The sequence below is a fragment of the Hemibagrus wyckioides genome, linkage group LG05 (genome assembly GCF_019097595.1).
Source record: "Hemibagrus wyckioides isolate EC202008001 linkage group LG05, SWU_Hwy_1.0, whole genome shotgun sequence".
In the NCBI taxonomy this organism is placed as follows: domain Eukaryota; kingdom Metazoa; phylum Chordata; class Actinopteri; order Siluriformes; family Bagridae; genus Hemibagrus; species Hemibagrus wyckioides.
The window spans coordinates 1,851,759-1,876,996 of record NC_080714.1 but is presented as its reverse complement, the minus strand read 5'-3'; the positions used below and the strand labels follow the sequence as shown (position 1 = coordinate 1,876,996).

General features: G+C 39.7%; 1 protein-coding gene across 1 annotated transcript in view; it reads right to left on the bottom strand.

Moving 5' to 3' along the window:
- Window positions 1-682: 682 nt before the first annotated feature.
- grk5l (G protein-coupled receptor kinase 5 like) overlaps window positions 683-25,238 on the bottom strand; it is a 44,091-nt gene continuing 19,535 nt past the window's right edge. The window contains exons 2-16 of the mRNA XM_058390702.1: window positions 20,909-21,004; window positions 19,308-19,420; window positions 13,118-13,195; window positions 12,896-12,993; window positions 12,549-12,641; window positions 12,080-12,143; window positions 11,850-11,990; window positions 11,512-11,702; window positions 11,181-11,218; window positions 10,047-10,136; window positions 9,741-9,949; window positions 8,752-8,889; window positions 8,183-8,320; window positions 6,962-7,164; window positions 683-6,820 (exon numbers count right to left, since the gene is read on the bottom strand). Of these exons, the coding sequence (XP_058246685.1) occupies window positions 6,973-7,164; window positions 8,183-8,320; window positions 8,752-8,889; window positions 9,741-9,949; window positions 10,047-10,136; window positions 11,181-11,218; window positions 11,512-11,702; window positions 11,850-11,990; window positions 12,080-12,143; window positions 12,549-12,641; window positions 12,896-12,993; window positions 13,118-13,195; window positions 19,308-19,420; window positions 20,909-21,004 (1,679 nt within the window). The 3' untranslated portion in view covers window positions 683-6,820; window positions 6,962-6,972. The remainder of the gene's footprint in view (window positions 6,821-6,961; window positions 7,165-8,182; window positions 8,321-8,751; window positions 8,890-9,740; window positions 9,950-10,046; window positions 10,137-11,180; window positions 11,219-11,511; window positions 11,703-11,849; window positions 11,991-12,079; window positions 12,144-12,548; window positions 12,642-12,895; window positions 12,994-13,117; window positions 13,196-19,307; window positions 19,421-20,908; window positions 21,005-25,238) is intronic.

The following is a 25,238-nucleotide window of genomic DNA, read 5'->3' as shown; positions in this document are numbered from 1 at the left end:
CTAGCTTGTGTTTAGATTATTTTCAGGCTGTATTGTAAAGTTTGTAAATTTGTTTGTAAATAAGAGAACAATAAGCACAAGCTAAATAAGACTGATGCTAACCATTTTTCTAGCTAGCATGATGTTGTTAAGACTCTTATACAGACATAGTGACTGTAAAAGTGAAACAGAATCATCAGGAGGATCGACATTTACCTCAGATATGTTGGTAAATTCCTGAGAAAAGCCTCCATTTGACTGAAATGATACTTACACTTAGCATTAACCGCTAACTCAGAATTTCCACAAACTCTGGTTATTCATCTCATAATTATATTGGAGAAACACAGATGTTTTTCAAACCTAGCGTATGACACAGATATTGTGAGATTGTCATCATACTCCATAATTAGCCATTGCAAAGTCTTTAGAACTGCATGTACAGGGCTATATTAGTACAGGCTAATATAGTTAACTAGCTAGCAACTTAAATATACAGAATATATAGAATGTCCAGGTCTGGTTGTTAGGAAGCAACCTGAATGATGTAAATGATACTGGTTAAAGAGGTAAACTACACTATAGTGAGTGTGTGTGAGTGTGTGTGCGGGTTTGTGCATGTGAGGGTGCATATGAGTGTGTGCATGTTAGTGTGTGTTTGTGTGTGTGTGTTAGTGTGTAAAAAATCAGGAAAATTCAGTAGTTCAGGCCAGCACAGGTTTTTATTCAGAAGGACTTTGACAGGTTTCGGCTTCACATGCAATCAGCGTAGTATGACACTCTCTCTTCAAATCACATGTGCGTATGTGTGTGTGTGTATAAGAGTGTGTATGTGTGTCACGCACACAGACAATGGACAGAAGTGACACACAGAGTGCAAACCTTGATGTGGGCTCTACCCAGACTGCACGGCTAAAAAGGAGGCACTTCGTTTGGATTTGACTCTCGCCATGAGAAATGAGATCGAGAACCGCCCAATCCCGTCGTCTCCTGCGGTTGAAATGAAAAACAAAAAAAATCTCTTCGCCATGTCGAGGGACGACGGGTAAAAATCTCACTTACGGTTCCCTTTTTTTATCGTTTGGTCATTGTTTAAAAAGAAGGCAATGTCCCTTTAATGCAGCATATTAGCTATTCGCTAGGCACGTGCTGATAATCAAAACTAGCTAACATTTAGCACAACTTGTTTTCTTTTGTACCACAGCAAACACAAGGCTACCTTCCAAATCTTTAGCCACCTAGCTAGCCAGGTTCACTATCACTCTAGCTAACGTTAGCACTTTACTCTGTATTTAAAACTAAGTGTGAACTTTGCTAGCTCTTTATGTAGTTTAGCCATGTTTGCTAGCATGAGATTCCATCCACACCGGCAGCCCGCATCCACACCGATCCCGATTATCAGCACATGCCTAGTCACACAACAAATCATTTGTCATATCGCGTATGCAAAACATACATTATTAATATTATAATACATCGAGTGTACATGTGTAATGCTAATGCACTGAAAGAGAAATTCATGCTCCAAATAAGACACGGGGGAATGACGTATTAGCGAATAAAATCAACATCGTTACGTCGTCATCAGGCCCCGCCTGCTATGAAATGTCACGAACGCTTAATAAATCATCAGCACGCCGTAATGCTCAGGATGGAAACACTCTACAGAAACACAGCAACACCGAACATCACAGCCTTTTAATCAGCCTTGACCACCACCTACGCTAGTGCCCCTACTAATGCTAACGGCTTCCTTCCAGCTAACTGTAACGGACCATTCGCAAAAGGATTCGCTCTTGACTCATTTAAGTGAATCAGTTTCAGTCATTTGAATCATTTAACACTTTAAGTAAACTACTGTGGTGATGTCATGATTTCACGGTTTCTGTTAGCTGATGAAGTTTAGCTTACGCTCTGCTCATGTCCTTTATCGAACAAAATCAGGATGTCTATAAAATAACACAATCCTGTACTTACAGCCAAAGCGTAATGTAGAACTTTATCCTGACTTCCACCATGAGGAGGCTGAGAGCTCGCTATGTTAGACAGCTAGCAGTAATGTCCAGGGGTAAATTTAGCTAGCTAACTTTATTTTCTGATGTTTAACAAGAGGATGTTTCACTCAGAAGTAAGAAACCAGCAACAAGCTCCTGTCTTTATGTCTGTGTTGACAGAGCTTAGCTAGCTAACAATTTGCCGCCTCTTTTATCCATTTCTAAACTGCTTAAGTAGAATTATATAATTAAAAACTGAAGCTCAGACTAATAGGAAATGGTTCCTTGGCATTTCTCAGAAAAAGAATTCGGCTAGCTAAGTTAGCTAGCTAGCAAAAACATCTTGTGCTTGTAACTAGATGAGTAATCGACATCAGTCAACATGACTTAATAAAGTGTTACAGATCTAATCTTTTTCTTTCACTTTTAATAATTAGCTTAGGTGCAGTTGCTAGCTGTTAGCGTTTCTGTTCTTCATTGTTGGTACTTTCTTTCTAACAACACATGGTTGTTTTTTATATTTTTTAGACAAAGTTCCTGACATCTGCCAAATAAGAATCATGAAGCTTGAGTTTGATTCACTTAAATGAGTCATTTGAACGAATCAAATCACTGCAGTGAATCACTACACGCTAACAGGCCAACACGACACAAGGCAGTAACGGCAAAGAAAAAAACCACTCCCGAGTGTTTCCGAATTCCACGAACTCCACACCCGCCTTCCGGGAGAGAAATGGGATTCAGATCGTTTTTTAAAAAAACACTAAACATTCTACCATCACACAACGTAACCCTGATCGTGGCACGACACGGAATCTCAGCACTGCTAACAGCTACGTGACACAATCCTGTACACACTCACACCACCGACCTCTCGCCTACATCTTCCCCTCCGCACACCCCGGGGGACGACCGGAGACACCCCGAGTCCTGTCTGCTAAACCCCACTGATAAGAAATTCAACTGGAAATATCTAGCTTATCTGAGGAGAACTGGCTCTCTGTCCCTGTACAGCTAATAGAACGGAATATCTGTGTAAAAAAATCGTTCGGAAAAAAAAACTGGACCCGAAATCTTTTTCCCAAATCACAACAAATTCCCTGTTAATGTTTATTATGAACATCTAGGATTAGCGCACTAATAATACACAACTCCTCAGCAGGCATGTCTCCATGCTAACTTTCTGTGTCACAAGGAGTACTTAGCAAGATATTAGCATAGAATTGGTGTGTTAACTTTTATTTTGGACTAAAACTGTGGACATCTAATATGCCCACAGTAATGAAGAAGATCCTTCCTGACAGGACTTTAGCTAGCTAGCTAGGTTAGCATTGTTAGCATTGGCTGCCTGTAGCTACACAGAGGGATATTTTCTCATAGATCTTCATTTCCAGCACATGCCTACTTTGACAAACCCTAGACAGAAGAAACATGGCACACTTTCAATCTTGGCACCGATTTTAGAACTATTTTGTCGAATCTGATTGTATGCTTTGTCAAAATTCTCAACGCTTGTGTCGAAGGAACGTGTCAGAAACACGCCATAATGACCGATCGGTTCGGTATCACCACGGTAACGTGATCGGCCGCTCCTCACGCCGCTTAACGTTCGCGTTAATAAGAACGATAACGTGCAAAAATGCTCGGTCACTTGACAATCAGTCGAAATCCATGACACTTGACCACAATACAGCTGAAGCGAGAAGAATGCAGATGATAGCCTCTGCATGGAGTGTCTCAACGACACCAAGTGGTGTAGAAGTGTGAGTGTGGAAAGTCGATGAGTGAAGTGGTGTGTTGAGGTATGCTGGTTTAAGGTGAACCTGCTTTACTGAGTGTAAACAGTACGGTGAAAACGTCTCGGTGAGACTGGAAGGAGAGCTGCGTCAGCTAACGCGTTAGCATCGTTCAGAAACGATGTGGAGATGAGTGGAGTGGAGATGAATACGTCTGTGAGGGTTTTCAGTCACTGAGCGTCTGGAAGAGTTGAGACGAGGCGACGGGACGGGACGATACACCGGTCTGAAATGTCCTTTTAAAGTAACCTTAGCTCTCTCGCTCTCAAACACATTTTACTGTACAGAAGCAACACGCTAACAAGTCCGGCTGCTTCGTCTGATGATTATTCCACATCGATCTGCGACTCGTCCTTTTAACTCCAACAACTGGACTTCCTTCTTGTTTTGGCCAAAAAGTTTTGGCACGTTGAGCATTTCGTCATTACTCTGCGTTCACACCGCAGCAAGAGTCAGACAGATGGAATGGTGACTGGTAAAGAGAAGTGGGCAGAGCTAAGATACATGACAAATGCTTTGTAAGTTGGAATTCTGAAGTGCGCCCTTAATGCTAGCTAATCAACTAGGAGATAAACAGAAGCAGTGTTTAGAGTAAACTCTAAAGAATTATTTGAGAATTCTTAATTACGTGAGTTCTGATAAAACGGAAATATGCAAATGAGAAGAAAAAGTTAGCCAATAGCAGTGAGGCACAGTGGCATCTTTCTGTTGTGGCTTTAATTCTCTGAAATAATCAGAAGGTACAAAACGTTTAAAAAATGTTGTTTGGAGGAAGCAATTTCTAAAATAAAGTTAGCTGAAATAACTGTTCAGAACGCTGTTGTGTAGCTGTTAATTAGGATATTATTAGCATCTCTGTATATCGTAATCATTTTGTAAATATTAGTAGCACTGATTGTGCAGCGCAGCAGAATACGTCACATCAGAGGACATTATTGAAGGTGACCGTGATATTATCTAGCCGCTAGCAAGGTCACCATGGCAACCGGCAATAACGTCTGGCCATTAATGCAGACTACGCAAGGTGAGCGTGTGGCTGCTGTGTGAACGCAGGGTTAGCTGTATTAACACTAGCTAGGCAGCACAAAGAGAATGAGGACAACTGACTAGCCACAGGTCGCTAATCACAGCACAGAGTTCCAAATCTGATCCTTCGACTGTTAAAGGGTGAAAATCTAAGATGAGATGGATGAAGTGAAGTGAAGTGAAGCTCCCTGATTGGCTGTTGTGCTGTCAATCTGTGTATCTGCTGGTTTGAAAAGACCACCATGACGTTTCTGTCTCCATATTTGGCTAATCTCCATTGTATCGCACACAGGAAGTGAGTGCTAGCGTCATTCTAGTGGATAGTGAGGGTTGAGCTCCGTCCTCAAACTTATAAAGCTGCCACGTGTTATAGATGTGTGTGTGTGTGTGTGTGTGTGTGTGTGTGTGTGTGAGTGTGAGTGTTTTTAAGGGACGCTTCATCTAAAAAAAGAATGCTAAATGCTAACCTGACAGGATTTCTGGAAAATGTGTATTATCGTTATTATTAATGCTAGCTAAGATTTCGGAGTTTCGGAATTCTTAAAACATATTTACACATGTTCATCATCTTCACTGCTAACATGGGCTAGCTGGCTAAAATAAGCTAACTTCTGAAGAGTTCCGAGTGGAAAATTTATACAAGCTCACAATTTTCACCACAAATCCTAGCATTGACAGGATTTCTGAGAGGAGCTAAAATTTTAGTAAAATTTCATCATTTACACTGTTAGCACTGCTAGCTAAAATGCGCTACCCTGACAGGATTTCTGAGGGGTTTTGTAAGTCATATTCATAATGTCACCTAACCTGACAGGATTTTTTAAAAGACTAGCTTAGAATCTTTTATAAAAATGCTAGTCAGCTAGCCGGCGTGTGCTAGCCGGGCTTTCTGAGAGGATTTTTAAAATTTGTATTGGTAAAATATTACTAACCATCGCTATCTAGCTAACACACATGAAAATAGCAGTATTTTTATTCAGCTAACGCTAACCAGATCTGTATTGTTAATGCTCGCTGGCTAACATGACAGGAACCTGGCAGGATTCTTTTCAGGAATATAAAACATTTTTAAAATGTTGCTAGCTAACGTGAGCTAAACTGGGGATTTCAGAGGAATTTTCAGTCTTTCAGTTTATTGTAAACTAGCAGGCTAACAGAGGAAAGGATTTCTGAGGAGATTTGGGTTTGTTTGTTTTTTGATAAAGCGTCCCTTTTATGGCTAAACAAACGTGAACTAGTGGAAAATATTGACTAGCATGTCAGAGTTGTGCTGTTTTTTTTTTTAGGCCTAACCTCGAACAAAAATGACAGCAACCGTATTTTTAAGTAGGTGTGGTATCTTTGGCCTGAGTGTAAAAATGCAAGGCAATGTGGAGGTTCGGAGGTGTGTGTGGCGTCTTGTCGTCCAGCGCAGATCGATAGAGGGACGGAGGAGAAGGACAGAGCGAGAGAGTGTGAATGATCGAAAGCCTGTGTGTGTGTCGAGTGTGTGTCCAGTCTCTTCAGTCCACTCCGTTAGCCTTTCCCTCCTCCAGCGAAGGGTAAAAGCCCTCATCATCCCCTCGTCCCCTTCCCTGTGGAGGCCTCAGTAAAATCCCCTGAATAATAAAGAGTTTAATATTCCGTCACTGTCAGTGGCTCTTTTGTTTTTGTGTTTTAATTTTTTAAATTCTGGTCCAGCAATCCTGAGGGAGCATGAGGTGAGGGCTAAAAGTTCTCCATTTTGTTAAAAACAAAAACAAAAAAACAGAAAAAAATAAAGAAACGTCTTTATCGTCTCCAAAGCTGAGTCGCTTCGTCTCCGGCCCTCCAGCGGGAACGCGTTGGCAAATTCAAGGACGAGAAAAAAACCTGTTCCTCTTTTCTGTAAGTCTCTCTCTTTCTCTCTATCTATACATCACTCGCTCTGGTTCCCTGTAGTCCTGCAGGCATCTGTCCACTAGGGGGCGGAGTCTGACACGGAGTCAACGTAGAGTTGACGCTGGAAGACGAGACTCTGCTGCGAGCGACGGTCGCCTCTGGATGCTGAAAAGAAGATCGGAGAAGAAGATGAGGAGAAGAGAGTCGGTGTGTAGGATGATGATGATGATGATGTCATGATTTATATACAGAGTTAACCTGGTGAGCTACTGCATACGAGTGTGTGTGTGCTTGTGTGTGTAGAACCTGGTCTGTAGTTAGCTGTTGTGTTCTCGGGCTGGCTCCTCCGTGTGTGAGGAGGAGGAGGAGATCCTCACGTTCCTCCTGAAGAGGCGGTCCAGCAGGCTGCGGCGCGGAGCCTCGGGTGGCTGAGCCCAGTCCAGGTCCGGGGATCGAGTCCCCTGAGGCCCGAACACGTTAAGGTCACTAAAACACTCCGTCTCAATCATCTGCAGGGAGAGAGGAGAAAGAATGAACACGTGTGTGTGTGTGTGTGTGTGTGAGAGTGTGTCTTCACGAGTGTGTGTTAACATTTCTGGAGGAATTCTGGAGATAAAAATCAACTCTAAAACCCCAAAAATCCATCAAATATCAAATATTCATGAAAAGAATGATCTCAACTACTGTTTTTTTTAGCATTTAATTTCTGTTATCATTTACATTTATTTAGACTCTAAATAAATCTACATAATAACAGAAATTAAATGTAAAAAAAATACCAAATGAAAATATTATTATATACTAAATATATATATATATATATATATATATATATATATATATATATATATATATATAAACAATGAGAAAAAATTCAATATTTAAATCAGCATAATATATTAAAACAAGAATATTAAAATATAAAAAAAGTAAAAAGAAGTACAAAAAAATTCTAAAATTAAAATATATAAATTATTAATATTTAATATTTATATATAAATAGATTTTTAAGACCATTTTAAGGACCTATATTATTATTATTATTATTATTTTCATTATTTATTTGTTTGTTTGTTTGTTTTTTAAACATTGTTATTGAGCCTGTTTGTTTGTTTGTTTGGATTAATCTTAACCTCATTAACAGCTCTACTGCTTGTGTTCTAGAGACAAAGACGGAGAACGATCTCTTCGTGACCCTGCTGCTAGAGACGTCTCTGTCTCCTCTCCATTGTGTTACCGTGGTTGCTATGGTAACGTGAATGACTTCTCCACTGTCCAGTCATCAGACTGCTGGTGAGTAAACACTACTAGCCAATCAGAGCACAGGAGGGGGGATTTAAAATGAAGGAAATATATCACAAGCCAGGTAAATGACCAGGGAAGGGTTTTTAAAGCAGCTGGGATTTACATCTGAAATAATGTTATGTGTCCAGTGGACATTTGGGATTTAGCTACTTACAATAAGGTCCACAGTGTATTAATGCAACACACACACACACACACACAAACACACACACACACACACACCTCATTCTGCCATGGTATAGAGACGCTTCCTGTGGCGAACTTGGAGTAGAAATCGTTATCGGTTTGGTCCAGATTGACTCCTTTAACAGTGGAAAACTGCTCAATGTCCAACACGTCCTTACAGTACACCGCTCTCGGCTGGACAGAGAGAGAGAGAGAGAGAGAGAGAGAGAGAGAGAAAGAAAGAGAACCACATAAAAACAGAACTAATATTTCCGTTGTTACTTTAATACACTAAACACACAGGACAGAGTCTAATAAAGTGCAGAAAAAGAATCAGAATCAATCGAAGGTGAATCAGAGTCAGAGTCAGAGTCAGAATGTGACCAAGCTGAATCAGACTTCAGATTAGGAGAATCAGAATCAGACTGAGCTTTGAAAAATTCAGATAAAGAATTTAGCCAGATGAGAATCAGATTCAGAATTAATATTTATGCAAGATGATTCAGATTGAGTCAAATTTTAATCCCATCTGAATATCAGGATTTTGACTCAGTTTAGCTGGACATGCTGCAGCGCTACAGACGAGACCACAAAGACATCAGACGTGATTTTAACACGTGACTCACGTCAGGCACGAAGGAAGGTTCCAGAATTCCAGCCTCCAGTCTCTTAAAGTTAATATTCTTGAAGAAGGGATGGGTTTTGACCTCCAGCGCACCCTCTGACTTACAGCCTAGCCTCTGCTTAGGGTCTTTGGCTAAAAGCTACACACACACACACACACACACATTTATACATTAGTAACAAATGCTTGAAAATCAGTTCTGACACAATATTCAGGGTGTGTGTGTTATATTAGTGTGTGTGTGTTATATTTATGTGTGTCTTATATGTGTGTGTCTGTTATATTTGTGTGTGTGTGTGTTGTGTGTATTATGTGTGTGTGTGTGATATATATGTATATATGTTTGTTAGATTTGTGTTTGTGTGTATTATATGTGTTATATTTGTGTGTGTTATATGTTTGTGTGTGGGGGGGTTATTTTTGTGTGTGTGTGTTATATTTGTATGTATGTGTGTGTGTGTTATATTTGTGTGTGTGTTATATGTGTGTGTGTGTATTATGTGTGTGTGTGTTATATTTGTGTGTGTATTATGTGTGTGTGTGTGTGCGTTATATTTGTATGTGTGTGTGTTATATTTGTGTGTGTATTATGTGTGTGTGTGTGTTATATTTGTATGTGTGTGTGTGTGTGTGCATTATATTTGTGTGTGTGTGTCTGCATTATATTTGTGTGTGTGTGTGTGCATTATATTTGTGTGTGTGTGTGTGTACATTATATTTGTGTGTTTGTGTGTTATATTTGTATGTCTTTGTGTGTGTGTGTTATATTTGTGTGTGTGTTGTGTGTGTGTGTGTGTTATATTTGTATGTGTGTGTGTTATATTTGTATGTGTGTGTGTGTGTTATATTTGTATGTGTGTGTTATATTTGTATGTGTGTGTGTGCATGTGTGTGTGCATTATATTTGTATGTGTTTGTGTGTGTGTTATATTTGTATGTCTGTGTGTGTGTGTGTGTTATATTTGTATGTGTGTGTGTGTGTGTCCTGACCATCCTGCAGATGGCTTTGGTGTCTTCAGTGAACTTGTCGCTGTACTCCTCCTCCTCTTCCTGCACTCGTTTCTCCACCTCCTCCCTCTTCACTCGTTCTTTGCGCGCACGGAAGGGCGAGCGTCCGGCGGTCATCTCATAGATCAGACAGCCCAGACCCCACCAATCAGGGCTCATGCTGTAGCGCTCGTTATTGATTACCTCCGGAGCTGTGGAGTCATCAACAAACCTCTTATCATCTCATCACGCAGCTACAACACACCGCATTGTGTGTGTGTGTGTGAACAGTGAGGTTAGATAACGTACCCATGTAGCCCACAGTGCCAACTCGACCTCTTATCGCCTCACCATCAGGCACTTTAATGGCCAGCCCCAGGTCTGAGATCCGGATGTGGCCTATACACACACCACACACACACACACACACCACACACACACACACACACACACATACAAATCAGTAACACAATCATTATAACATACACACACCACACACACACCACACGCATACAGATCAGTAACACAATCATTATAACATACACACACACACACACACACACACACACACACCACACACACACACACACACCACACGCATACAGATCAGTAACACAATCATTATAACATACACACACACACACACACACCACACACACACACCACACACACATACAGATCAATAACACAATCATTATAACATACACACACACACACACACACCACACACACACACACACACACCACACACACACACCACACACACATACAGATCAATAACACAATTATTATAACATACACACACACCACACACACACACATACAGATCAGTAACACAATCATTATAACATTCACACACACACACACACACACACACCACACACACACACCACACACACATACAGATCAATAACACAATTATTATAACATACACACACACCACACACACACACCACACACACACACCACACACACATACAGATCAGTAACACAATCATTATAACATTCACACACACACACACACACACACCACACACACACACCACACACACATACAGATCAGTAACACAATCATTATAACATTCACACACACACACACACACACACACACCACACACACACACCACACACACATACAGATCAATAACACAATCATTATAACATACACACACACACACACACACCACACACACACACCACACACACATACAGATCAGTAACACAATCATTATAACATTCACACACACACACACACAGATCAGTAACACAATCACACACACACACAAACCACATAAACACACACACATACACACACACACCACACACACACAGATCAGTAACACAATCATTATAACACACACTCATACACATGCAGGGATCAGTAACACACTCTCAGTATAACACACTCACACACACCTGTATCTCTGATAGTAATGTACTTACCGTTATCGTCTAACAAAATGTTCTCCGGTTTTAAATCCCTAATTTGAGAAACACACACACACACACACACACGTGAAAAACTCAGAAAGAGTCTGTATCCAGATGGTATTTTTCTTACAGATGTTATAGAATTATTTTCTGTGTATTTTCCAGGCTTGTGGTTTATTGGATAACGATTTTATTCAGTGTTTAGTTGTTGATTATTTCAAGCTTTAATGTGATTGGCTGATGATTTTCACTCGCTTTAATGTAAAGGCTTTTTAATTACTGGTCAGTTTACATGATTGAATTATGTGTGTGTGTGTGTGTGTGTGTGTGTGTTTGTGCTCACCTGTAGACGATGGACTCTCTGTGCAGGTGTTCGAGACCACAGCAGATCTCGGCAGCGTAGAACTGCACACGCTCCTTCTCGAAGCCTGGAGTTCCCATGTTGTAGATGTGGAACTTCAGATCTCCTCCATTCATGATGGTCAGCACCAGACACAGAGCGTCTTTGGTTTCATACGCATACGCCAAACTCACCTGGAGAAGAAGAGTGGGGTTAGAGAGAGAGAGAGAGAGAGAGAGAGAGAGAGAAGACCAGAGAGAGGTGGGGGCAGAGAGAGGGGGGGTGGGGGCAGAGAGAGAGAGAGAGAGAGAGAGAGAGAGAGAGAGATGAAGGGGACGTACCACAAATCTGCTGTTGACTTTCTCCAGGATCTGTTTCTCGTTCAGTGCCATGGACTCGCCCTTCCTCTTCTTTATCCTCTTCTTCTCCAGCTTCTTACAGGCGTACATCTTCCCTGTGGCCCTCACCTGACATGCACACACCTGCACACACACACAAACACACACACACATCAGTAACTCACACACCTGTAAACACACACACACACACACACACACACACAGGTTCTCACCTCCCCAAATCCTCCTTTTCCCAACACTCTGTACTGCCGAAACGTGTCCTTAGTAACCGGCTGCCTGCAATCACACACACACACAGACATAATGCACACACACACACATTATACACACGAATACACACATTGCACACAGATTAAACACTGAAACACAAAATAAATACAAAACATGAATGGAACAATGAATGAAATGAAAAAAGACGATAGAAAGAGAGACAGTGAGATGACAGAAGAGAGAGAGACAGTGAGATGATAGAAGAGAGAGAGAGAGAGTGAGAGAGAGAGAGATGAACAGAAGTGAGAGAGAGAGACAGTGAGATGACAGAAGAGAGAGAGACAGTGAGATGACAGAAGAGAGAGAGAGAGAGTGAGAGAGAGAGAGATGAACAGAAGTGAGAGAGAGAGAGAGAGAGAGAGAGAGAGAGAGAGAGAGAGTGAGAGAGAGAGAGAAAATCCAGACTCAGACCTTTCCAGCATTTTCCACTGGAGGAAGCGGTCAAAGTACATGCTGTTCTGATAATCAGAGAACGGAGCTCCACTCAGGTACTCATGTAGAGCCCTGAAACACACAGGAGAACACATGAGAACCCTGAGAACTAAACACAGGAGAACCCTGAGAACTAAACACAGGAGAACCCTGAGAACTAAACACAGGAGAACCCTGGGCACAGGGCAGAGGAGAAGCTTTAATGAGGTCAGGAGTGCTGGTGCTGTAGCATCATCCTAACACCACACTAAACATTACCATCATGTGTGTGTTTGTGTGTGTGTGTGTGTGTGTGTGTGTGTGTGAGTGTGTGTGTGTGTTCATACTTGCGGCAGTCGCTGAAGATCTCTTTGCAGGGACTCAGCTCCAGGTTCTCTCTGCAGTGTTCGGCAAGACCCTCCACCACATCCACACACTCCGGGGACTGTGACACACACACACACACATTGTTTAAGCTCTTTTTAACACGTCATCGTCATTCCTCTTTAACACATTTTTATATGTCATCACATTCACTAAGTACTTCACACACACACACACACACACACCTGCTTGGTGAGGAACTTCTTGATGATCTGGTCTCCACGACTCTTCCTCTTCTCGTCTGGCGTCACCTCGTAGTCCTCCTAAAGGGCACAAGGTTACACTGTTACCACAGCAATGAGACTCACTCATTTGGCACTTCATCTTCATCATCACCATCTTCATCATCATCACCTTCATCATCATCATCAACACCACCACCATCGTGACCTTCATCATCAACGCCACCATCACTTTCATCATCATCACCTTCATCATCATCATCATCCTCACCATCACAACCACCACCAACACCACCTTCATCATCATCATCATAATCATCACCTTCATCATCACCACCATCTTCTTCATCATCACAACCATCACCATCACCACCTTCATCATCATCATCATAATCATCACCTTCATCATCACCACCATCTTCTTCATCATCATCACAACCATCACCATCACCACCTTCATCATCATCATCATAATCATCACCTTCATCATCACCACCATCTTCTTCATCATCACCTTCATCGCCTTCATCATCACCACCTTCATCATCATCATCATCATCATTTACTTCAATATCACCACCTTCAACATCATCACCTGTATCATCACCACCACCACCTTCATCATCATCACAACCATCACCAACACCACCTTCATCATCATCATCATAATCATCACCTTCATCATCACCACCATCTTCTTCATCATCACAACCATCACCATCACCACCTTCATCATCATCATCATAATCATCACCTTCATCATCACCATCACCACCTTCATCATCATCACCTTCATCGCCTTCATCATCATCACCACCTTCATCATCATTATCATCATCATCATTTACTTCAATATCACCACCTTCAACATCATCACCTGTATCATCACCACCACCACCTTCATCATCATCACCTTCATCATCATCACCATCTTCTTCATCATCACAACCATCACCATCACCACCTTCATCATCATCATCATAATCATCACCTTGATCATCACCATCACCACCTTCATCATCATCACCTTCATCATCATCACCACCTTCATCATCATCATCATCATCATCATCATTTACTTCAATATCACCACCTTCAACATCATCACCTGTATCATCACCACCACCACCTTCATCATCATTAAGTTCATCATCATCATCATCACCTTCATCATCACCACCACCACCTTCATCGTCATTAAGTTCATCATCATCATCATCACCTTCATCATCACCGCCACCACCTTCATCGTCATTAAGTTCATCATCATCATCATCATCATCGTCTGTATGAGAGACCATTTCTTCATCTTAAACCACACGGTGTAGTGCACTACTTTGTGAGTATGAGTGCACATACAGTGGAATATCCAGTGTATCCATTCAGTAGGGTGTGTGGTTTGGGACACATCCCTAGTGGCTTATATAGTTAATGTAAGGGGTGTGTGTGGTTTGGGACACGACCACATCTGTGATAGTATACAATTAATGAAATTGATCATTAGTGTACTACATACTAGTGTGCATGATTTCCTAGGCTAGGGCATAGGGTGTAGAGTGAGATTTAGAACACAGCCTCTATGTGGATAGTATAATAAATCACAACACAGCACTATAGAGCCATTACATTTAACCCTCATTAAAATAGTAAGGAAAAATATTAGAATAGGGGCGGGGATTAGGGGAAACATCCAATCAGGGCGTTTCTCTCTCGGGTATGAGGAAGAGCGCCACCTGGAGAATGTTAGCGGATGTGCGCTACTGCTAACACTCGTTTCATTCATGAAGGAGAAGCAGCTTTGATTATACAATGTGTGTGTGTGTGTGTATATGATGACACTCTGCTCAACACTGTCACACTTAACAGATCCCGTTATGCAACACTCTTCAACGGACCACCTGCCACACACACACACATTTCCACTACATACCTACGCTCTTATTTCCATGTACAGAAAGACTTGCATAACAACATATACTCATCACAAGAGTACACACACACACACACACACACAAGCATATGCTTCATGAAGCCTGTGGTGTGTGACCTCTGGTTGCTTGGTAACCAGTCCGTCAACACGGCAGGATTCTGCAGAGGCCTGGAGAGCCACAGCACGGGGTGGCAGCGTCACACACACATCGCACGTCATTACATAGCGGGAGTGTGTGTGTGTGTGTGTGTGAGGGGAGAGCTGGAATGTTTTCCGTTCCGCTTAACACTCCACCATACACTCGACTAAAAAAAGGGCAGGGGGGAAACGAAAGGAAAGAACGCCACGACTCTCTCTCTCTTACACACACACACACACACACACACACACACACACACATTCCTAATGCCACACTTCAACACGAAGTTATTTTTCTGTCAAAAGTAATCCGATTTAAACACCACATGCTTTCATGAGTCACGAAGTAAGTATTTTTACTTTTACGTCATAGTACAGAATCTAAAATGTTTTAATCTCACTTTTTGTAAACTTTTTTTTCATTATTTAAATGACATGGCCACCATCAGCCAATCAGCTTTCAGCAAGCATTTGATGGGATCGTCACTGATCTATCGTTAGAACACTTTAATGGTAACTTCATGTCCCTCTGGAAAGTGTGTAGTAACAAACAGCTCAGCCAGTAGGGGGCTCTGTTTACATATTATCATTTATTGTTTAAGCTCCGCCCATACAATTCTCAGGTGCCCTATAGCCGTCCACCTGGCCCCGTTCTCTGGAGCTCTCCATCTTGCTCCACCCCAAAACTCTCTGGAAATCTCATCATCTCTCTATTCTCTTTCTGGAGAAGCCCACACCATTTACTTTCACCTTGAGGCCACACCCACTCTGTTATCTAGAAATGTCCATGTGGCACCACCCCTTCTAGCATAAAAGTCTTTGGTTCAGATGGTGTAAATGTGCAAGGTAAATGGAATTGAGGGGTTCTACGTCAAGGGCTCTACCTCTACAGCCAATCACATCACGTTATTTTATAATAATAATATAATAACATAGTTTTTAATTAATTAATAAACTCTCGTTAAAAAGTGATTTAAGTTATTACAATTTAATAACAACACAGTGGCTACACACACATTTGTGTTTCATATGGTAAAAGGTCACCACACAGCATGCACACACACACACACACACAGGGAATGTTAGCAAGTGGATCTGTGGATCTATCTGTGTCTGTGAGAGAGACAGAGATAGAGATAACATCAGACTAATCTATCACTGCTGCCCCCCCCCCACACACACATTCTTTCCTTCCACTTAAATACAAATGCTTTGAAATGGCCTCACAAAATTCTATGTCTATTCAATGTCTATAAATCACAGAATAAACTACTCTTAGGATACTCTTTGGACCTGTGTAGGTTTCACACACACACATACACACACACACACACACAGAAGACACCCAGCGTTGTCTCAGTTGATATCCTGCCAGTCTCTGACGTCAGAAGGGGCCTCAGAAACCCCCCTAGGCTCATTCCTTATGGTGTCTACACACACACACACACCATAATTACAGAATACATGCCTCACACACACACACGCTCACACACTCTTCTCTCTTTAAAAGTAGGAGGAAAAAACACAAGGATCCTCAGGAATCCCAAAATGAAGAAGAATCCCTAAAAGCTAAAAGCTACGTATTAGCGTAAGCGTGAAAGCATTCATGATATTAGCATGCAAACATGAGGAAATGCTAGCAACATCAGATAATGTTTAATTTCACTAGAATAGAAGCAGTGAAGAACCATGTACGTAACAAAAACTTTATAAAGTCTAGATGCTGGGATAACTCAAGTGAAACAGCAGCTAAACCCTAAGCTAACAATATTCTGTGTGTTTATTGTACATGAGGTATTAAAGGAACAATTCAAAAAACAAACATCCACAAAATCCATTTTAGCCCAAATTCACCTTTCAGCTAGTTAAAGTTGTGAGAAGACTGTTGCTAAGCAACTGGGAAACATGAATCTGTGCAGAAACTAGCTAATTACGGAAGCTAAAAATATAGTTAGATAAGTTTTTCATAGAACAATGCAAAGAGACAACACAAAACATCATTTTAATTATTTACACCAGCAAACTACCAAAAAAGCTGCAGATACTACAAAATATTTCAAGATTTCCATTAACATTTTACAATTTACTAGCTACTTTAGTCCTTTTTTAGCTATTTTAGAACAAAGCAAAGGCAAAGTGATAATGAAAACTAGTCAGAATTATAGAGAACGTCAACGTTTACCTCAGATCAGTTGATAAATCACTAAAATATTAATGTGGGGAGAAAATAAAACACACTGTAAGTACACAAAGTTGCTTCATTGAATTAGCATTATTATTATTATTATTATTATTATTATTATTATTATTATTATTATTATTAGCATGATATATTTTGCATTTAAAAGATAAATAATAAATACTGATATTTTACAACATCATGGAATTAAAATAAGAAATTATCAGTGTGTGAGATTGATTTCCGTGACTTGTTAGCTACAGTGTCCTTGTAATGATAGCACAACATTAGATAGTCAGATTGACGATAAAAAAGAGTCGGATATTTAGAGAACGTCAACTTTTACCTCAGATCTGTTGATAAAGTGCTAAAAAACTGTATGACCAAAATAAAAAAAATGAATAATAATAACTATGTTTACTATACTTAGCATTAACCGCTAATCTTTAATACTGAGAAAACAATATTTAGTTACAGCTTGTGGAAAATGTTTGTGAATACGGCTACGAGTAAATTATTTCAGCTTTGTAATCTTTAGCTTTAAATGAACAATGAACAATTTAGCTAGCCGTTAGCTCACATGTTCTCTACGTCTGCTGGGTTTGTCTTAATAATCCGGACACATTAGCTTGGTTTGTGTTTGGTCTTCATGTCTAGACTGAGGTTTGAGGGGGTTTCTGAGAATCGAGGGGGGTAATGTGTGTGTGGTTTGTGGACAGAACAGACAATGTCCCCTTTCACCCTGACCACATGGCCGCCTGTGTGTTTGGGACTCCCTCTGAGATAGTCATGTGGGAGGAACAACTGGGGGAGGAAGAAGAAGTCTGAGAAATATCCGGTGACAAGACCACGGTGGTCCACTCCGGGCTCCTGAGGACCTCCTCTAAGTTCTGATGTTAAGCTAGCTAATATTTAGCTACGTTTGGTGTAATGTGACCTAAATATTGTACGTTAACTGGCAAACTAGTTATTTTATGGAGCTAGCTAACACACTGACAGCTGGAGCCTGGAACCTTGCTTTTTAGACCTAGCTAGCATCTTTCAGACACCAAAACACAAGCTAGCTAGGTAATGAACACAATTTTTTAAATATATATATATATTTCTGAATAAAATGTAAATTAGAACATTTTAGCCAGCGGTGTCAGGGCGGATGTGTCGTGAAATAAGACCATCCTCAAAATCCAATTTATGCTAATCACCAATCTGAAGCAAAACTGTAGCCCAGTCCCACAAAAACAATCGCTCTGAGGTGTTGAATCTTCAGTGGCAATAGTTTTGAATGTTGAACAAATGAACTCTTCTGATCTTTAATTACTATCAGAAGTGTAAAACATGAGCGCTAAGTAAAATGTTAGCTATTTTACCTGAGAAAAATGGAATCAATAGTTCATTGGACTTGGCTAATTTGACTAAAGATAACTGTTTTTTTCACATCCCCAGAAACCTTTCCGTTTTGTGCAGTCGCTTTCCTTATTGCAGTGTTTTTGAAGTATTGTGGGAAGGAAAGGGTTAACGGAGGCAGCTGGTGAAGAGCTCTTGACCTGAACTTGAAGTGAACTTGAGGAGTTTGTTTGTCAGACAGAAATGAAGGCTAAACCTGAATCGCTTTTATTGGAGAATCAGTCTTCAGGCTAAACTTTTCATTTAGACTGGAGTTTATTGCCCAAGTGAAGTCCCCACAGTTCAGCTCAAGTTCAGAGCTAAAGGTCTTCAGCTCCCAGTGCGACGAACCTCACTTTGCCCAGACTCGGATTTTTAATTTTTCCTGGAACTGGAACGTGAATAAAAGGAAGGACCGCCTCTCAGGGGCGGGGAATTGACTAACGGAAATAATGGACAGGAAGTGACAGATCGCTGTGTGTGTGTCACTAAAAATGCTCATAGAAATGTGGAATCTTCTATCAGAGGGGTAGAAGTGTGTGTGTGTGTGTGTGTGTGTGTACCATGGCGTCCAGCAGATGAATGCATCTCAGCAGCTCTGGTCTGGTCTCACAGTAGAGGCGAAAGAGCAGTCTCCCTATGGGCTGCTTCTCACACAGGCTGGAGTAATCCCTCTCTAAAACACACACACACACACACACATACACACAGAACACACACACACACACACACACACACACACATACACATAGGACACACAGGATTAATCAGCAGCTCAGTACCCTATGATGTGTAGTGTGAAAAGTGTGTAACTGTATTAAAGGGGGAGTGTGTAAGTGTATTTAGGGTAAAGTGTGTGACTGTATTAAAGGGGAAGTGTGTGACTGCATTAAAGGGGAAGTGTGTGACTTTATTAAAGGTTAAGTGTGTGACTATTAAAGGGGGATTGTGTAACTGTATGAAAGGGGGAGTGTGTCACTGTAGTAAAGGGGAAGTGTGTGACTGTATTAAAGGGGAAGTGTGTAACTGTATTACAGGGGAAGTGTGTAACTGTATTAAAGGGGAAGTATGTAACTGTATTAAAGGGGAAGTGTGTGACTGTATTAAAGGGGGAGTGTGTAACTGTATTAAAGGGGAAGTGTGTGACTGTATTAAAGGGGAAGTATGTAACTGTATTAAAGGGGAAGTGTGTGACTGTATTAAAGGGGGAGTGTGTAACTGTATTAAAGGGGAAGCGTGTGACTGTATTAAAGGGGAAGTATGTAACTGTATTAAAGGTAAAGTGTGTAACTGTATTAAAGGGGAAGTGTTTAAATGCATTAAAGAGGAAGTATGTAACTGTATTAAAGGTAAAGTGTGTAACTTCATTAAAGGGGAAGTGTGTAACTATTTAGGGTAAAGTGTGTGACTGTATTTAAGGGGAAGTGTGTGACTGTATTAAAGGGGAAGTGTGTGACTGTATTTAAGGGGAAGTGTGTGACTATTTAAGGGGAAGTGTGTGACTGGATTGAAGGGGAAGTGTGTGACTGTATTTAAGGGGAAGTGTGTGACTGTATTGAAGGGGAAGTGTGTGACTGTATTTAAGGGGAAGTGTGTGACTGGATTTAAGGGGAAGTGTGTGACTGGATTTAAGGGGAAGTGTGTGACTGTATTTAAGGGGAAGTGTGTGACTGTATTTAAGGGGAAGTGTGTGACTGTATTTAAGGGGAAGTGTGTGACTGTATTTAAGGGGAAGTGTGTGACTGTATTTAAGGGGAAGTGTGTGACTGTATTTAAGGGGAAGTGTGTGACTGTATTGAAGGGGAAGTGTGTGACTGTATTTAAGGGGAAGTGTGTGACTGTATTTAAGGGGAAGTGTGTGACTGTATTTAAGGGGAAGTGTGTGACTGGATTGAAGGGGAAGTGTGTGACTGTATTGAAGGGGAAGTGTGTGACTGTATTGAAGGGGAAGTGTGTGACTGTATTGAAGGGGAAGTGTGTGACTGTATTTAAGGGGAAGTGTGTGACTGGATTGAAGGGGAAGTGTGTGACTGGATTTAAGGGGAAGTGTGTGACTGTATTTAAGGGGAAGTGTGTGACTGTATTGAAGGGGAAGTGTGTGACTGGATTAAAGGGGAAGTGTGTGACTGTATTAAAGGGGAATTGTGTAATGCCGGGGCGGTACCGATGGTTCTGCTCAGCTCGGTGCACTGGCTGATGTGGGGGAAGCGCAGGATCTCCCTCCATTTCTTACTCCTCCCTTTCCGCTTTCCTCCTCCACCTGCGTCAGAGAAGAGAGACGAGATGTTTTGAAAAGCAGGCCACTATTAGTACTGTTTCTAATTAGGTCATTCATTAATACACTGTGTGTGTGTGTGTATGTGTGTGTGTATGTATGTGTGTGTGTGTGTGTGTGTGTATGTGTATGTGTGTGTGTGTGTGTGTGTGTGTATTTCTAGAACACAGGTGGGTTTGGTCAGTAAATCTGATTCACCATATGGAAATGTTCTCAGCATCTGCTACCTTGAATGTGTGTGTGTGTGTGTGTGTGCATGTGTGTGCGCGTGTGTGTGTGTATATGTAAGCCCTAGTTAAACCGAGTGAGAGTCATTTCTTGCGTCAGCACAGAGCTAAAATATGCACACACTCCCATGAGGAGAGAGCTGCTTTCACAAGAAAAACTCTGTGCACCTCCTCAGAACCATTCCAAGTGTTCGACAGCTAACCACCACCACAACACACACACACACACACACTAAAACAACAAAAAACAACCCCGAGTATCAATCTGACAACGTATAATCTTCCACTGAAATTCTGGTTACGCTTGAGAGCGAGTTTAGCAGCGAGAGTAGGGATGTTCCCGGACTGGGATTGGAGCGCAGCCCGCTTGACGCGGATTTCCAGGACAGTGAAGGATAGGAGTTTTCCAAAGGGACGCATAATGTGGTACGTCATTCGGTCCTGGCAGGAGACATGTACAGTGTGTGTGTGTGTGTGTGTGTGTGTGTGTGTGTAAGTACTTTAGCAGCTCCCTCGTCCTCTTACACGAGTGCCTGGCAGAGTTTTATTCGGGATGGAAGGAGGCGTGTCCTGATAATCAGGGTTTCAAATTACAACACCTCGTCCAATCAGAGTGAAGGAAAATAAATTTATTTGCAAATTATTCCAAATGTTTTTCGTTCAGTTTCTATAAATTTACAGATTTAAATTGTACAGTTGTTGATTTGTTCCTGTGATTTTTTTTAGAAACAGATGATGATGTCTGATTTAAATCAAATCAGATTTATTTTAATTATACAGTGTTTTTGATTGGACAACGTCGCTGCGCATCAAACACTTGACACACCGACTCAGACGCCTGACACACGGACGTTCCGGCTCTGACGTAGTGTTTTAGGAAGCTGGTGATAATCTAACTTTCCTAAAGGATTCCTAACAGACGGATTAATCGGAGTGAGGAATGTTCCGGTGCTTTTACACTAAACAGCATCTTACTGACCGGATAAAATCCTCAGATGTTAAAGTTCTCCTGTTTCACACATCTGGAGTTTTATAAAACATTCCCGTGGTTGCAGTAAATTTATTACAAGCATCTGAGATTGTTTTAGGCAAAAAAATGAATTATTATTTATTTATTTATTTTATTTATATTTTTATCCTCACTGTCTTCCTGATATTCTGAGAGACTCGTCTCTGCTGTCTCTCCGGCACTTATCTCTGTGCTTCACTTTGCATAGCAGCGTTGTGAGGTTTTTCCGCTTCTAACTGTGTGTGTGTGTGTGTGTGTGTGCTGTACAACATACAAACAACATGCAAATGAGAATATATTACACTATAGTCTCACGTACACACACACACATATGTTCATGTTTCACAGCTTTGCTTACAAAGCCAACCTCGAACAGGAAGTTACATGGTCTCCGTGTCGTCCGCATGCTACTGCTTAGCAAAGAAAACCTTACACACATCACAACACTCCTCTACTGATAAAATTTCTTTTGATTAAATTTTAATAATTATGCTCTTTTTTAAGTTAAAATCTCATCATATAAAATATGAATACAGAATTTAAGATCATTTCTAAAATGTCTAATCGGATTATTTTTTATTATAAATATACATTTTTTTACTTTTAATGTATTTTTTATTTTTTATTTCTAAATCTTTACATATTTTTTTATTTACATTTTGTTAAGAAATTATTAAAAAATGAATTGTTTACATTCTTTGCTTTTTATTGGACAAAAAATAATTAATTAACATTTAATGTTTTATTTAATGTGTCTTAATCTCTCACACACAGGATGATTTTAACCTCAAAATTAAATTTAATATTTATTTTAATTTTAGTGAAAATTAATTGGAAATTAATTTTAAATAATTTATTTTTAATCATTGAATTATTTTACATTTTTAACCATTTAATTCATCACCAATATTCTATTATTACATTTACAAAACATCTATTCATTATCTATTTGTTTATTTTATATTACAATATAAATAAATATTAAATATATTATTATACTAGGTTTATATATATATATATATATATATATATGTGTGAGAGATTCTCCTCGCTCAGTGACGTACAGCGGGAACCTCCACTAATCCACCTCATCTTTCATCTTTATTAGTAACATCATGGCGACACAAAATGCAATAACCTCCTCCTGGAAAGTCAATATTACACACACACACACACACACACACACACACACACATGCGCTGCGAGAAGGGGACAAAGTCTGTTACAAAGCGAGTTTTCCTGAAAGGCATTCACTCTTGGCAAACTCTAGCTGTGTTCATCTGTGTATGTGTGTATGTGTGTGTGTGTGTGTGTGTGTGTGTGTGTGTGATCATTTCATTGTCATCTGTAACAAAATGCCTCAGGATCTCGTCCAAGAATCCCAACCACGGCATGAGTCACACCAAACATGTGGTGTGTGTGTGTGTGTGTGTGATGTCAAAAGTTCACATTGCCCACAGACGTCTCAGTATGGATTTTTTTTCCTGCAGTATAACCGCAGATTTTTCTTTAATGATATTAATCACAGGAGTGTTAGACTTTAACCTGGTAAAATTATATAAATATTTAAATAAATTAAATATAAATTTAATAAATACTTATATAAATATATTTATATATAATATACATAAATTATATTACGTTATATATGCTAATTTATAATATTATAATATTAAATAATATAATAAATAATAAATGATAAATATATTATATTCATAAATATGATAAATATATATATATATATATATATATATATATATATATATATATATATATATATATATATATATATATATAGTTTAATTTTAGAATATATATATTAATAAAAGATTTATTAATTTGTAGATACATAAAATCTAGAAATAAACTAAAATATTTATTTATTTATTTATTTATACAAAATCTTTTAAACAAAATAATTATTAAAAAATAAATTTAAAGCAATACGCTTCCTAAAAATAATGAATAATAAATGTAATAAATGTAATATTATAAAAGTTGTTTTACCTAGCTCAATTCAAATGGATTAAAGTTTTACATTTTATTTTTTTTTAATGTTAAATTAACAATTTTTTGTCTCTACTTTTAATTGCTTGTTTGTTAATTTACAGATGAATTTATTCTGTTTATTTCCAGAGAAGTGGAATTTTACTGAATTATTAAAATGATCTTATAGATAAAGTTTAATAATAAAGTTTTACATTTTTAATAAAAAAAATAAAAATAAAAATACTTTAATGATTTAATAATCTGTATTCAGTGCTGTAAGCAGGTGAAGTGCATTCTGGGTAATGTGTTCATTCTGGGATATGATGCAGTGTGTAAGTTACACTACAACATTCAAACGTGTGTGTGTACAGTGTGTGTGTGTTTAGTGTGTGTATCATGTGTGTGTGTGTATGTATCGTGTGTGTGTGTACAGTGTGTGTGTTTAGTGTGTGTATCGTGTGTGTGTATGTATCATGTGTGTGTGTACAGTGTGTATACAGTGTGTGTGTTTAGTGTGTGTATTGTGTGTGTATCATGTGTGTATGTGTGTGTGTGTGTATGTATCATGTGTGTGTATAGTTTGTGTCTGTGTTTGTGTATCACCTGTGTGTATCACGTGTGTGTATATGTGTGTGTGTATCATGCATGTGTGTTTATGTGTGTATCGTGTGAGTGTGTGTCTTTGTGTGAGTATGTGTGTGTATGTATATGTGTGTGTGTGTGTATAGTGAGTCTGTGTTTGTGTGTGTATGTGTGTGTATGTGTATTTGTGTGTGCATGTGTGTGTGTGTATATTGAGTGTGTGTTTGTGTGTGTGTATTTGTGTGTGCGTGTGTATGTATGTGTGTGTGTGTATATATAGTGAGTGTGTTTGTGTGTGTATGTGTATATGTGTATTTGTGTATTTCTGTACGTGTGTGTATTTGTGTGTGAATGTGTGTGTGTGTGTGTGCACGCCCTTTGTTCTTCGCGACTACTAACGTCACTCAGCACT